The 13,563-nt window shown below is 41.2% G+C and overlaps 1 protein-coding gene across 7 annotated transcripts in view; it reads right to left on the reverse strand.

The window, feature by feature from the left end:
* mib2 (MIB E3 ubiquitin protein ligase 2) overlaps window positions 1-13,563 on the reverse strand; it is a 224,315-nt gene that overhangs the window by 41,694 nt on the left and 169,058 nt on the right. For all 7 annotated transcript variants that reach the window (XM_048561339.2, XM_048561340.2, XM_048561338.2 and 4 more), the window contains 4 exons: window positions 8,806-8,910; window positions 7,880-8,045; window positions 4,867-5,000; window positions 2,317-2,465 (listed from right to left, as the gene is read on the reverse strand). In XM_048561339.2, the coding sequence (XP_048417296.1) occupies window positions 2,317-2,465; window positions 4,867-5,000; window positions 7,880-8,045; window positions 8,806-8,910 (554 nt within the window). The remainder of the gene's footprint in view (window positions 1-2,316; window positions 2,466-4,866; window positions 5,001-7,879; window positions 8,046-8,805; window positions 8,911-13,563) is intronic.

Here is a 13,563-nt window from a genome sequence, read left to right on the forward strand (position 1 = left end):
GAGTGATCTCACCAATATGTGGTACAGCAGCAAGACATCACTGCGTCAATAAAAACCGTAAGAACTGTGGTTAAGTAAATCAGGAACAAAAGCAGAACTTGCTGGAAAAGCACAGCAAGTCTGACAGCTTCTGTGAGGAAAAGTCTGTTTCGGGTCCGGGGACCCTTCCTTAGAACGGATAGTAGCTCGGAAAATGTTGGTTTGTATGCAGAAGATAGGGTGGGGGAGGGGTTAAGGAGTAAATGATAGGTGAGGGTGGAGCCCAAAGAGAGAGAACAGCAGTTGGACAAAGGAGGTGATAACGATCTGGCTGGCAGGGTGAATAGTTGTTAATGTGGACTGTTGGGGGCTAACAAAGGTGTGTGTAATAGCAGGCTGTGAGATAACAAGGCCCAGTGTGTGGGGTAGAGGCCTAGGACATGGAAAAGTTCAGACCCAAGAATTATTGAACCCTATAGAGTCTGGAGGGCTGCAGGTGAAAAGTGAGGTGTTGTTCTTCCAGCTTGCACTTCCAGCATTGCTCCTGTATCCAAATGCTCTTGAAATAAAGGCCAACATACCATGTGACTTCCTACTGCACCTGCATGTTTGCTTCCTGACTGGGGTACAAGGACACCCAACTCCTTTTGTACATTAACCTTTCCCCATCTTCACCATTTAAACAATATTGCCATTCTGATTTTCCTGTACATGTTGCACTGCATCTGTCACCCAACTGATGTACATTGTCCTGAAGCCTTTTTACTTCCATTCCATAACACACAATTCTCTCTAGTTTTATTTTACCAGAAAACTTGGAAATATCATATCTGATTCTCTCACCCATATCATTGAGATATATTTTGAATAGTTCAGGCTCAAGTATTGATTCCTATGGTACCCCACACATCATTGCCTTTCCAAAAAGATCCATTTATTCCTTCAGTTTCCTGTCTGCTAACTAACTCTCAATTCCTATCAGTACATTACCTTCAATACCATCAGTGAACTTCAATATTGGACTTTATTGAAAACTTAATAAAAATCCAAATATATCACAACCACTGGCTCCTCCATATCTATTCTAATAGTATACTCTCAAAAACACCAACAGGTTGTCAAACATGATTTCTCTTTAAAAATCCATGATGATTTTATTGACTCCTGTTGACATTTTCTGACAGCTACGTCATTGTATCTTTCATATTAGACTTTAGCATTTCATCTACTCTGATATTAAGCTAATCTTGTTCACATTCTGCCTAATATGATTCCTCTCCACTTGCCTGAATGAGCATAGCTCCAACAACACTCAAGAAACTGTACACTATCCAGGGCAAAGCAGCAAGCTTAACCAGCACCCCACACATCACCTTCAAAAGGCCAAAGGGTCTACTCCTGCACCTTTCTCTATGTGTCAACATTTGACATTCAACATCCTACAACACTGATGCACAGCGGCAGAAGTTTGTAACTTTCAACTTCATGTATGGCAGCAACACCCATGCCGCACCAAAGACAGCATCTTCCAAACCTTTGACCTCTCCCACCTAGGAAAAGGACAACGACAGTAGACACACAGAGACATCATCATTGGCGAGTCGCCCTCCAAGACTAGCACCATCCTGGCTTGCAACTATGTCAGCCATTTCGTTCGTGTCACTGGGGATTAAGATCCTCAACTACGTGGGCGCTGATACTCCAATGAACTGTGTGGTTCAAGAACCAGCTCACCACTAGCTTTTGAATAACAATTAGGTTTGGGCAATGAATGCTGGCTCAGTCAGCGATGCCCATATCCTAGAAACAAACAAACAAAAGATATTTTCAAAAATTATAAGAACAATAATTCTGGAAGATGATAATGTGACCTTGGGAATTACTGATAGGTATTTTAGAATCGATTTTGCTGCTCACTTCAATGGTATTATGTCTGTTAAATCCTCAGGTTTCAAATGTATAATTAGAACATCTTCAAAACATAAAGTACTCTCAACAAGCAAGTGTTAGATAACTATAGCTCATTGTTTCACACACATCGGAAAATGAGTTAGCAGCATGAGACATCAGGGCATGGTAGCTAATGTCACGTCACACAGTATGCTAACTGTCCACAGAGTGACATTTGGGTTACCTTCCTAGATAGCACAGCTGAAGCATTGGGAAGCTGGTCAATTCATCAGTGAAAAACCTACTGGACAGTTTATATTTGGCACTTTTTCCTGATTCAGGGCAAACAAAAAATGGTATAGGGACTCCAAAATACTTTTACTAAAGTGGGAACCCAGCTTGGTTACACATTCATTAAGACATTCACGAAGGGACAAGCTTTCATACCCAAACGATGCATAATGTAGCGCTGTGTCACCATCCTCATCATGAATCTCGAGCTTAGCATTTGCCTGCAGAAGAATTTTCACCACCTCGAGGTGTCCCTGATGAGCAGCCACCTGCAGTGCTGTCTTGCCTTGATTCTTAATATCAACCTGCACGACAGAGAATATTTGAATGACTTGCTAGTGAAAGTTTCATAAGTATCTTTTTCTGCAGCTTCAGGCGTAATCTTCACTCTCTTGAATAGAACATATATAAATAAGGGGCATCGATAGGGTGGGCACAGCAAGGTACTTTTCCTTTTGACGGAGGGATCAATGACCAGGGGGCATAGATAGAAAGGAATTGGCAGTAGGTTTAGAGGAGACGAAAGGAAGTATCATTTCATGCAGAGGGTATTGGGAATCTGGAACTCATTGCCCATAGGGGTGGCTGAGGCACAAATCCTCATAACACTTAAGTATTTAGATGGGCACTTGCAATGCCAAGGCATATAAGACTATGCGGCAAATGCTGGAAAACAGTTTTAGAACAGTCGGTTGATTGTTTTTTTTTTAAAAAAATCAGCAGAGACCCAAAGGGCCTTTTTCTGTACTGTAGACCTCGATGACACTCTCAGTAGGAGCCCGAAGATTAAAATCTGTCTTTTCATATCAGTGACAGGTGGGTCACCAAATTCCCATGACTTTCAAGAAATGGAAGTGGGTGAGTTAGAAGATTCTTTATGAAAAAAAAGAAGAGAAAGGAATGCCAATCAATTTTAGGCTCTTTCAGCATCATTGTTGAGTTTAATGTGGTTTTAAACTTTAGTGTACCATGCAGCACAATCTAATTTAGGAATTGGTTTACTGCATTAAGACACCTAAATCTTATATTTGCTATTGCATTCAACCGCAGTATTTGCTAAATTTCTTTCATTGTGCAGGAACATCCTCAGGGAATGTGAAAATACCAGCTACTAAATATCCAATATTCCTATTGTCTTTGATATGCTAGAGGGCTTCATTAAAATTATGGTCGACAAATTAAGCTACGATCTACAATGAATAAATTCTGCAATTTTGTTTTCCTTTATTCGTTCATGGGATGAGGGCATTGCTGGCGACGCAGCAGTTATTGCCCATCCCTAATTTTCCCAAGAGGGCAGTTCAGAGTGAACCACATTGCAGTGGCTCTGGAGTCACATGTAGGTCGGATGGCAGTTTCCTTCCCTCAAGGACTTTAGTAAGCCAGATGGATTTTTTCTGACAATCGACATTGGATTCACAGATTTCATTAGATTCTCAATTCCAGATATTTTATTGAATTCAAATTCTCCCAAATGCCATGGCAGGATTCGAACCTGGGTTCCCAGAACGTTATCTGGGTCTCTGGATTAACAATTCAGCAATAATACCACTGGGTCATTTCCTCCCCTAAAGAATCTAACAACACTACCACCAGTCCCATTCTGTGCAGCCACTCAAGACCAAAACTATGCCACATTTAAGTAGGATGTACATTGCAATGTATCAAATCAGACGATTCATCTGTTAATGTCAAATTAATTTAGTAAACAAGTGATTAGATAGCAATATCAATTAGTTAAGGTTAATTGGTAAACAGGTGCTAATGCTGACTGATTCGGGCTCTTGCGGCACAGTGGCAGTGTCCCTACCTCTAAGCCAGGTGGTCAAGGCTCAAGTATTGATCCCTGTGGTATCTCACTTGTCACTCCCTTGAACTCCGAAAAGATCCTTTTACTCACTTTCTTTTCTCTGTCTGCTCACCAATTCCCAATCTGTGCCACAATATTAACACCAATCCCATGTGTTTTGCTTTTTAATAATAGCCTCTCATGCGGCACTCCGGCAACGGCTTTCTGAAAATGCAAATATGTCACGGCCGCTGGTGTCTTGCTACCAAACCCCTTAAAACTGACTCGATTATTTTCCATATTTATGAGATTAAGCTAAACTCTCGGTAATTCCTAGTTTTCTCCCTCCCTCCAGTTTAAACAGTGTGGGTCCGGTTGTCAGCCTCTAATCTGCCAGGAATACAGAATCCAGAATCCACTATCAGAACATCCACTATTTCCCATGGCCAGTTCAGGAACAAATTTTTCAGTTCAGGTCAGAAGATACCAGAATTGGGTTTAGAAGCCAGTTTAGTTTTGTTTCCTAGAAATGTCCAGGGACCATTTATCTTGGTAGAAGGGTTTAACTTTCAAATCAGGAGAGTTCGGTTAGAATTATGCTGGATGTTAGAATCAAGCAAGTTAACCTCTCAGATTTGAGAAACAGAAGTCACATTAGCACTTGCACTCATTTTATTACTCCATATATTTTGTAGTTTCCTTTAAGTCTATAATTCCAGATCAAAAACTTCAGGTGAAAAAAAAACCTTTTGTCAGTCAGGAAACTTTGGGGGTTACTGTTACTATACCAATGGCCCTGTAATGCCCTGTGAGTAATTTCTCTCACAACTCTCCACAGACACAGAAAAATATGGTTTACTACAAAATAAAGCTGAGCTACGAATTCAGAAGCATTTTCAAGTAACAGGTTCACTTGCCTTCTCTGGATATTTCTGAACCAAATCTCGGACCTTTGCAGCGTTGCCATGAGCAGCTTCGATCACTATCCGTCCAGGATTGTTTTGATCTGTCGACTGTGACAGCAATTTTTCTAGGACAGAGATAACTGAACCTATAGTACATGAACAGAAAGACAATTCTTATTGCCCGTGGTTAAACATACTTGAACCAAAGTAGTTGTACACAGTTCGCAACAATATATGCCACAACTAATCGGTTAGGAATAAGATGCAAGATTTTAAAACTGGGCTTTTAAAAAACAGTAAAACGCATATATATTTTGTCTTCATGCATTTCTACTTCTTCCTCCTCACCGAGAAAGGGCACAGGCAGAGATTGATGGGCATTTTCTAATATTTACTGATCTAGCTTTCAAAGACTAGATGAGGATATTACAGTGAAGTCAAAAGATTCCTCATGGAATATCCATGAGTTGCACGCTTCAAGTTGGGGTTAAGGAGGAAACTCTGATTATTTCACTTCTCTCTAAGGTTATTTCCAGTATCTAATGTCACCTGCTGCAGAACAGACCTGGGAACCTCACCATCTCGGTCAGGAACATGCGTTTCTTTCAAGAAAATAAAAGCACAAATTTTGCTTCAAGGTGAAATTCTTCAGTGTTGAACAATAGAACACTTTTGCCAATTCTATTAGCAGGCATCAGCATCAAAACGCCCATGAGAAACAGCATACTAACCCCAGGGATAAGGGATTTCTACTGTAAGATTAGGTTGCAGAAACTGGGATTGTTCTCCCTGGAGGTTTCCAAGATTGTTTACTTTACCTAAACCTATCACAAATAAAGGTTGATCCATTAACTGATGGTACAGGACTAGGAGAAACAGATTTGAAGTTTTTGCTAAGTGTAACAATTACTTGGAAATCACTGCCTTTGATGGTGGTGGAAGTGAAGATGACCAACGATTTTAGAAGGTAATTGGGAAAGCATGTGAAGGAAATGAATTTATAGTGCTACAGAAATAAAACGTAGGCATGGGCCCGACTGGATTGATCGATGGGCAAACAGTCTCCCTCTGGGCAGTAAGAGAACGTGTAAATACACTGGAACGAAAATTGTGGACTTCCAATCTCGCATTTCTTCATTTTGTTCTTGGATCCAACACAAATATTTGATAAACTCAGGCTTCAGTCTGATGCTGATAAAGGTTTTACTTCACTTAATATGCAAATGAATATTTTATGATTAAGATGCATTTAGGTTGGGGAGGACAAAAGTGTTGCGAGTATGTCAAAATTATTTTTTGATTTACCATGCAGAAGACTGAAGGGCTGAGGCTACTGAAAGCAGACACTAAGTCATGAAGTATGAGAAAGTCATCATTGTTTTGGTCCTGGACTGACTCGTAGGAATTAAGGAATGATCTGAAAGCTGAGAGAGAAAGTTAAGAAATCAAACAAAGCTAATCAGAACTGCAGGGGTGGAGAATAGTCAGCTCAAGAACTTATCTTAACATATCCCAATCACACCTTCCTCATTTTGTGGACGTGCCAGTGTTAGACTGGGTGGACAAGATCAGAAGTCACACGACGCCAGGTTATAGTAAAATGTTTATTTGAAATCACAAACTTGGAGAGTGCTACTCCTTTGATGCTCTTCATCATTAACATAGTTTTATTATAAAACAGCAACATCCTCCAAATCACTATAAACAATGCCAAGGGTCCAGACCTGAAATGTTGGCTTTCCTGCACCTCTGATGCTGCCTGGCCTGCTGTGTTCATCCAGCTCCACACCTTGTTATCATTTGCTGGTTTATTAAAAAAGGCCTGATTTTTAACGTGGATCGTTTCAACATATTTACACAATAAGCAACCAGAAGAAAACATACCTCAGTGTTTTGTGGTTACATGGCTAATAATTATAATTAAGTCATCATAATGAATTAGGAAGACACTGAAAACATGTGTTTCCAACACTAGCTTGAAACCCGAGTTTATCAAATATTTGTGTGGGAGCCAAGGACAAAATGAAGAAGAAAGATGAGATTGGAAGCCCATAATGTTTGATCTAGTGCATTTACACTCTTACCGCAGAGGTGGTTATTTGGCCAATTAAACAATCCAACCAGGCCTATTGCTGCATTCTATCTTTGTAGCACTGTAAATTTACTTCCCTCAAGTGCCGAACCAATCTGAAATATTAAAGTAAACTGGCAAGGCTGGGACTTTTCCCACTGGAGCACAGGAGGTGGAGGGTGACCTTATAGAAGTTTATAAAATCATGAGGAGCACATATAAGGTGAATGACAAGGGTCTTTTCCTAGGGCGGGGGAGTTCAAAACTCAGGGACACATTGTTAAGGCGAGATGAAGTTCAAAAAGGACATGAGGGGCAACTTATTTTAAAAACGGAGTGTGTGGCTCATGTATGGAATGAACTGGTAGAGAAAGTGGTGGAGGTGGCTCGTTACAAGGTTTAAATGGCATTTAGATAAGTATAAGAATAGGAAAGGTTTGGAGGGATCTGGGCCAAGTGCAGGCAGGTGGGGCAAGGTTAGCTTGGAAACATGTTTAGTGAGGACTAGTTGGACTGAAGGACCCGTTTCCATGCTGTATGACTCTACAGACACATAACACACCAAGTGGAAAATGATCAGGTTCAAATAACCATCAACCTACAGTCTTCTCAATTTTACTCTCCATTAAAATCAACGGACAATGAAATCAGGCAAGGTATAAACTGGTGGTTAAATTGATCCCAACAGTTTATCACTGGGAGATGTCTTCTCCATGTTACCCTTTACAAACAATAAAACTCATTTACAGAATTGCGGTTTTTTTTTAAACTGAAAATTAGAAATGGTATGTGGTTCTCTGTGTTTTCCAATTGTTTCATAAACCTAGTTTCAGACATTTACTATTACTTTAAAAGTTACCAAGCACTTTTAATGCTAGAATGATTACATTTATTCATGAGGTACAAGCTAAAGCAATAACTTCAATCAAGAAACTACTCTTTTGAACTTCTTACTTGCTGAATCATTTGTGTTATCTGTCGTCATGAGGTTGGCATCTACGTCTCCTGGTTGTGCTGCAGTTACACATGCAGGATTAAAGGTCCAGGTTTGGCCCCCAACTCCCACACGTAAATCTCCATCGCCGTATACTTTTAATACCTTCCCAACCTGTCCCAGTGCCTGCAGGATATACAACAGAAATAATATCTCGTGCGAGGATTCCAGATTATAATACTGTTCAAATCTGCATTATTTTATAAGAGGTTAGCAAGACAGAAGCTTCTTACTCAGCAACATCTGAAACTTTTCTTCAAAACTCAAAAGATTAAAATCTAAATTTGACCATACCTGATCAAAGCTGAGGTAATTAGTTCTACCAAAGTACTGACAGGTGCAGCAATGGTGTGCACACTACTGGGTCTTGGGGAATAAATAAGGAACAACAAAAATAGGCTAAACAGATCACAGCATGATCACCTCTGATAGTCCAACTGGATGAGAACTGGACTAAGATAAGCTGTAGCTCCACTCAGGGTTTAGTAGTCTTCTAAAACTCACTTTCTTGGCTACCACGTGAAGACTGGGCACTTCGACTAAGAACCGGAGTGCGTCAGGTACCACAGAATCATTCTGGCAAGGACTCAACATCTCCTGATGAGAAGTGATAGCAGTGGCGGCAATGGGGAGGCGCGGACAGGAGGTCATGACATTGGTAAACAGCTTATCAGCATCAGCTGTTCAAATGAGTGATCCACAAGTTGTACAATGATGCCTGCACAGACATTTGGACTCAGTAAAGTTTGGAATGTCCTTATAATCAACACTGAGTAGGTTACAGATCTAATGATGTAGATTATTCAGGTAGCACTATCAAGGAATTTCCAAAAGTCAGACCAGATTTCCTGCCAAATATTTTACAAAGAAATAACAAGGCACTTACTGGAGTCATGCTGTCTGTCCATTCTCCATGACCGGTTTGAAGCCTCTTTACAGTTTCTAAATCATCCATCACGCGAACGATATCACCGACTGTGAACGTGTCAACCTAAGAATGAATCACAGGTGGACTGAGTTCCCAAGAATAAGATGACATTTTATCTAGGGCTTCAGTACGAGTTCACAGTGCAGGTTCACATCTCTGAAGTTAAACAGATACCATAACCTCCATTATAAAACTGTTTACAACTTAACCTGGCACAGACTAACATTTTGTACAGTGCCGATTTGGAACAAGCTGCTTCAGGAATATTTAATTCCAGTTTTAGTAACTCCTGGAGATTGTTCATGAGAAAGCATATCTCTCTGTTTTGTGGTTGCATGGCTGACAATATGTAAGCTGTCGTACGGAATTAGAAAGTGACGGTACACTGAAGGTGTGTGTTTCATTAAACTCATTGGGAGCAAACTGAACCTAATATGCCAGGTCACAGCTCCAAAACAGAAACAGGGTATTGGACATATGTAGTGCAGATCAGTGTCTCTGCTCCACACAAGCATCCTCCCAACTTACTTTATTGCAGCTAACCAACATATCCCATTCCTGGCTTCCTCACGTACTTACCGCACTTTAACTACCTTTCAAGCATCTATGCTATTCAACTCACCCATTCCATGTGATAGCAAGTTTCACTTTCTTGAATGTAGAATTTTCTAAGTTCCTCATTAGGTTTATAAGTGACTATCTTGCAGTAACAATCCTTTTCTTTGAACTCCCCAAAAGTGAAACATCTAAAAATTGATTCTATCAGAACTCTTAATGTTAAAATCTCCTCGCTCCCCCCCCCCACCCCCGAGTCCTCTCAGTCTTCTTTCTCAGAGAAAGAAGAGCTCCAGCTTGTTGAGTGTTTTATGAAAGTTAAAACTTCTTAATTTTGGGATCACCCTTGCATTGTTTTTGCATCATCTTTACAACTGAGCCCAGAAAAGCACATGCAGAAAAGCAGAATTCCACCCCCCCATTATGAGACCATTCTAAAAGAGTTTTCAAAGCAAGTAGTAAAGAACAAGTTGTCCAATTATGAATCTGTACTGCCTTACAGGTTTCTTCCACGGTAGACAAATCAAGATTATGACATTAATCTGACAGAAATGAATGATTACAAGTCAAACTCGAGTCATTATATATCACGGCAGTTATTTCATACACCAAAAAGTGTTGCAATAATTAAGATTAATTCGTCCCCAGGGCCAGACCAGATTTATCCTAGGTTGCTCCGTGAAGCGAGAAAGGAGGTTGCTAAGCCATTGGCAAAGGTCTTTGCTTCGTCACTCTCCACGGGAGTCGTACCGGAAGATTGGGAGGGAGGGAAATGTTGTTCCTCTTTTCAAGAAAGGGAATAGGGAAATCCCTGGAAATTACAGACCAGTCAGTCTTACGTCTGTGGTCAGCAAGGTTTTGGAAAGAATTCTGAGGGATAGGATTTATGACTATTTGGAAAAGCATAGTGTGATTAAAGGGAGTCAGCATGGCTTTGAGAGGGGCAGGTCATGCCTTACAAATCTTATTGAGTTCTTTGAGCAAGTCACGAGACAGGTTGACAAGGGTCGAGCAGCGGATGTGGTGTACATGGACTTCAGCCAGGCATTTGATAAGGTTCCCCACGGCAGGCTCATTCATAAAGTCAGCAGGTATGGGATACAGGGTGATTTGGCTGTCTGGATTCAGAATTGGTTGGCTGACAGGAGGCAGAGAGTGGTTGTAGATGGTAAGTATTCTGCCTGGAGGTCAGTGCTGAGTGGTGTCCCACAGGGCTCTGTTCTTGGGCCTCTGCTCTTTGTAGTTTTTACAAAAGACTTGGATGAGGAGGTTGAGCGGTGGGTTAGTATGTTTGCTGATGACACAAAGGTTGGAGGTGCCGTTGATAGTATCGAGGGCTACTGCAGGCTTCAGCGAGACATTGACAGTGTGCAGAGCTGGGCTGAGAAATGGCAGATGGAGTTCAACCTGGATAAATGCAACGTGATGCTGAATATAGGATGAAAGGCAGGATTCTCGGCAGTGTGCAGGAACAGCGGGATCTTGGTGTTCAAGTGCAGAGCTCCCTCAAAGTTGCCACCCAAGTGGATGAGGTTGTTAAGAAAGCATATGGTGTTTTGGCTTTCATTAACAGGGGTATCGAGTTTAAGAGCCGCGAGGATATGCTGCAGCTCTACAAAACCCTCGTGAGACCGCACTTGGAATATTGTGTCCAGTTCTGGTCACCCTAGTAGAGGAAAGATGTGGAGGCTTTGGAGAGGGTGCAAAGGAGGTTTACCAGGATGCTGCCTGGACTGGAGGGCTTGTCTTACCAGGAGAGGTTGACTGAGCTCGGACTTTTCTCTCCGGAGAGAAGGTGGAAGAGAGGTGACCTGAGCGAGGTGTACAAGGTTTCAAGGTGTTAGGAGGAAGGTATAGAGGAGACGTCAGAGGGAGGTTCTTCACCCAGAGAGTTGTGAGCGCATGGAATAGTTTGCCAGTGGTAGTCATGGAAGCGGAGTCATTAGTGACATTTAAGCGACTGCTGGACATGCACATGGACAGCAGTGAATTGAGGGGAATGTAGTTTAGGTTATTTTATTTTTGGATTAGGATTATTCCACGGCACAACATCGTGGGCCGAAGGGCCTGTACTGTGCTGTACTTTTCTATGTTCTACGTTCTAATGCTGGGCAGATTTTGTAACAAAAGCAAAAGGCTTACAGCACAGATTGTTACAATTTGTAAATTACACCGTAACTTCACACATGCTCACACACGGTCACCACTAAATGTGGAAATGAGAAAGTTGCTATCCGAGATGCCCTCCTGCACAAGTTGCATGATGACAGTACCTCATCAAGACATTCAGTAGGGCATGGCATGCTACAACGTCACTGTACTGTACAGCTAACCTCGTCAGAAACAATTAATACTCATCCATCCCAGTGCAAGTACACTTGGACATCATGGTGAACAATCGTGCTTGTCACTGACTTTGAAAATTAACTATCGCATGTGGAGTTTTATTCCTTTACATTTAAAAAAAAATTCTCTCTCAAGTGGAGGGTGCTGAACTTTGTCAATAGTTAATTGAGAGCGAAGTTTAGTATAAACAGCTTACAAAATACTTTCAAACAAGTACAAGGCTAGAGTGGTATTTATATATTGCTGACTGTGTAATCCTGTCCAGCAATTCTAAACTGCTTCAGAAGAATCCTGGCCATATTGTTAAAGCTGCTCATGAACAGTGCTACAAAACTATTGCCTCTGCACCAACTTTTGCGTTGACCCACAGAAATTATAGTTTGAATCACATTAAATATTCAAATATACAAAAATGTTAATATAACATTGCATCAGCTGCCCATAAAGTGTTGGTCTAATTGGTTAAGAAAAGCCCACTTCCTTAGTCAAATTAATTTCAATTACTAGTAAATCACAACTGGATCTTAAGTCATATGACTTGAATTTCCAGAGGCTGAAGATTAAGTGGAATTTAGAACACCATGACCTCAAAAGCAATATGGAAATTTGCTGCATTACCTTGTAGCAATTTATCATTCCAGTGAGCCAGGTATGTTGAAATCTCCACAGTTATGGAATAAAATTTAGCATAATGATTTGATTAGAAGCAATGGCATATTGCTGGCACAGGAGCTGTTATACCACCATTGTCTGCCAAGGATGGATAAACAGGTTGGGTCTCAATAAAGGAATTGTTCATCTATTGTCCCACAAAACAGAACTGTTTCAGTTATTAAATCAGTAATCACCAGTTTGTAGAGTCAAAAGTACACAGCACTGTTACAAGATGATAAGTGGTTCAATTCATTTTGATCTGTTCGGCATGGCTTCATGACTAGGTAATTGCAATACATAAAAATGCTTATCAGTATTCACACACACTGTCTAAACTGAGCAGAAATGAGAGAATGTTGCAAAGAGTTATATGAAGAACAGTCTTTCGCCTTAGTGACAGTTAAAGGGCCCATTAGGTAAAGACGCTCTTCTGTCAACTTTGATCCCATTCACCCTAAATGCTATTTTTAGTCGCCTCTTGAATATATTCAATGTTTTGGCATCAACTACTGCCCGTGGTAATGAATTCCACACGCTCAACACTGTTTGGGTGAAGAAATGTCTCCTCATCTCTGTCCTAAATTGTCTACCCAAAATCCTCAGACTATGATCCCTGGTTCCAGACACACCCACCATTGGGAACATCCTCCCTGCATCTACCCTGTCCAGTCCCATTAGAATTTTATAAGTTTCTATGAGATGGCCCTCAATCGTCTGAACTGCAGCAATAATAATCTTACCCAAGTCAACGTCTCCTCATACGTCAGACCCACCATCCCCGGTGTCAGCCTGGTAAACCTTTGCCGCACTCCTTCGGGAGCAAGAGCATCAGCATTCTTCCTCAGAAAATGTGCACCAAGAGTGCATACTATATTCTAGGTGTGATCTCACCTAAGTCCTGTACAAACGCAACACATCCTTGCTCCTGTACTCGAAACCTCCCACAATGAAGGCCAATGTACAATTTGCCTTCTTTACCACCTGCTGCTCACCTTCAGTGACTGATGCACAAGGACACCCAGGTTCTGCTGCACACTCCCCTCTTCCAATTTACAGCCACTCCGGTAATAATCTGCCTTGGAGATAGTAGGAACTGCAGATGCTGGAGAATCTGAGATAACACGGTGTGGAACTGGATGAACACAGCAGGCCAAGCAGCAT

The sequence above is a fragment of the Stegostoma tigrinum genome, chromosome 28 (genome assembly GCF_030684315.1).
Source record: "Stegostoma tigrinum isolate sSteTig4 chromosome 28, sSteTig4.hap1, whole genome shotgun sequence".
NCBI lineage: Eukaryota > Metazoa > Chordata > Chondrichthyes > Orectolobiformes > Stegostomatidae > Stegostoma > Stegostoma tigrinum.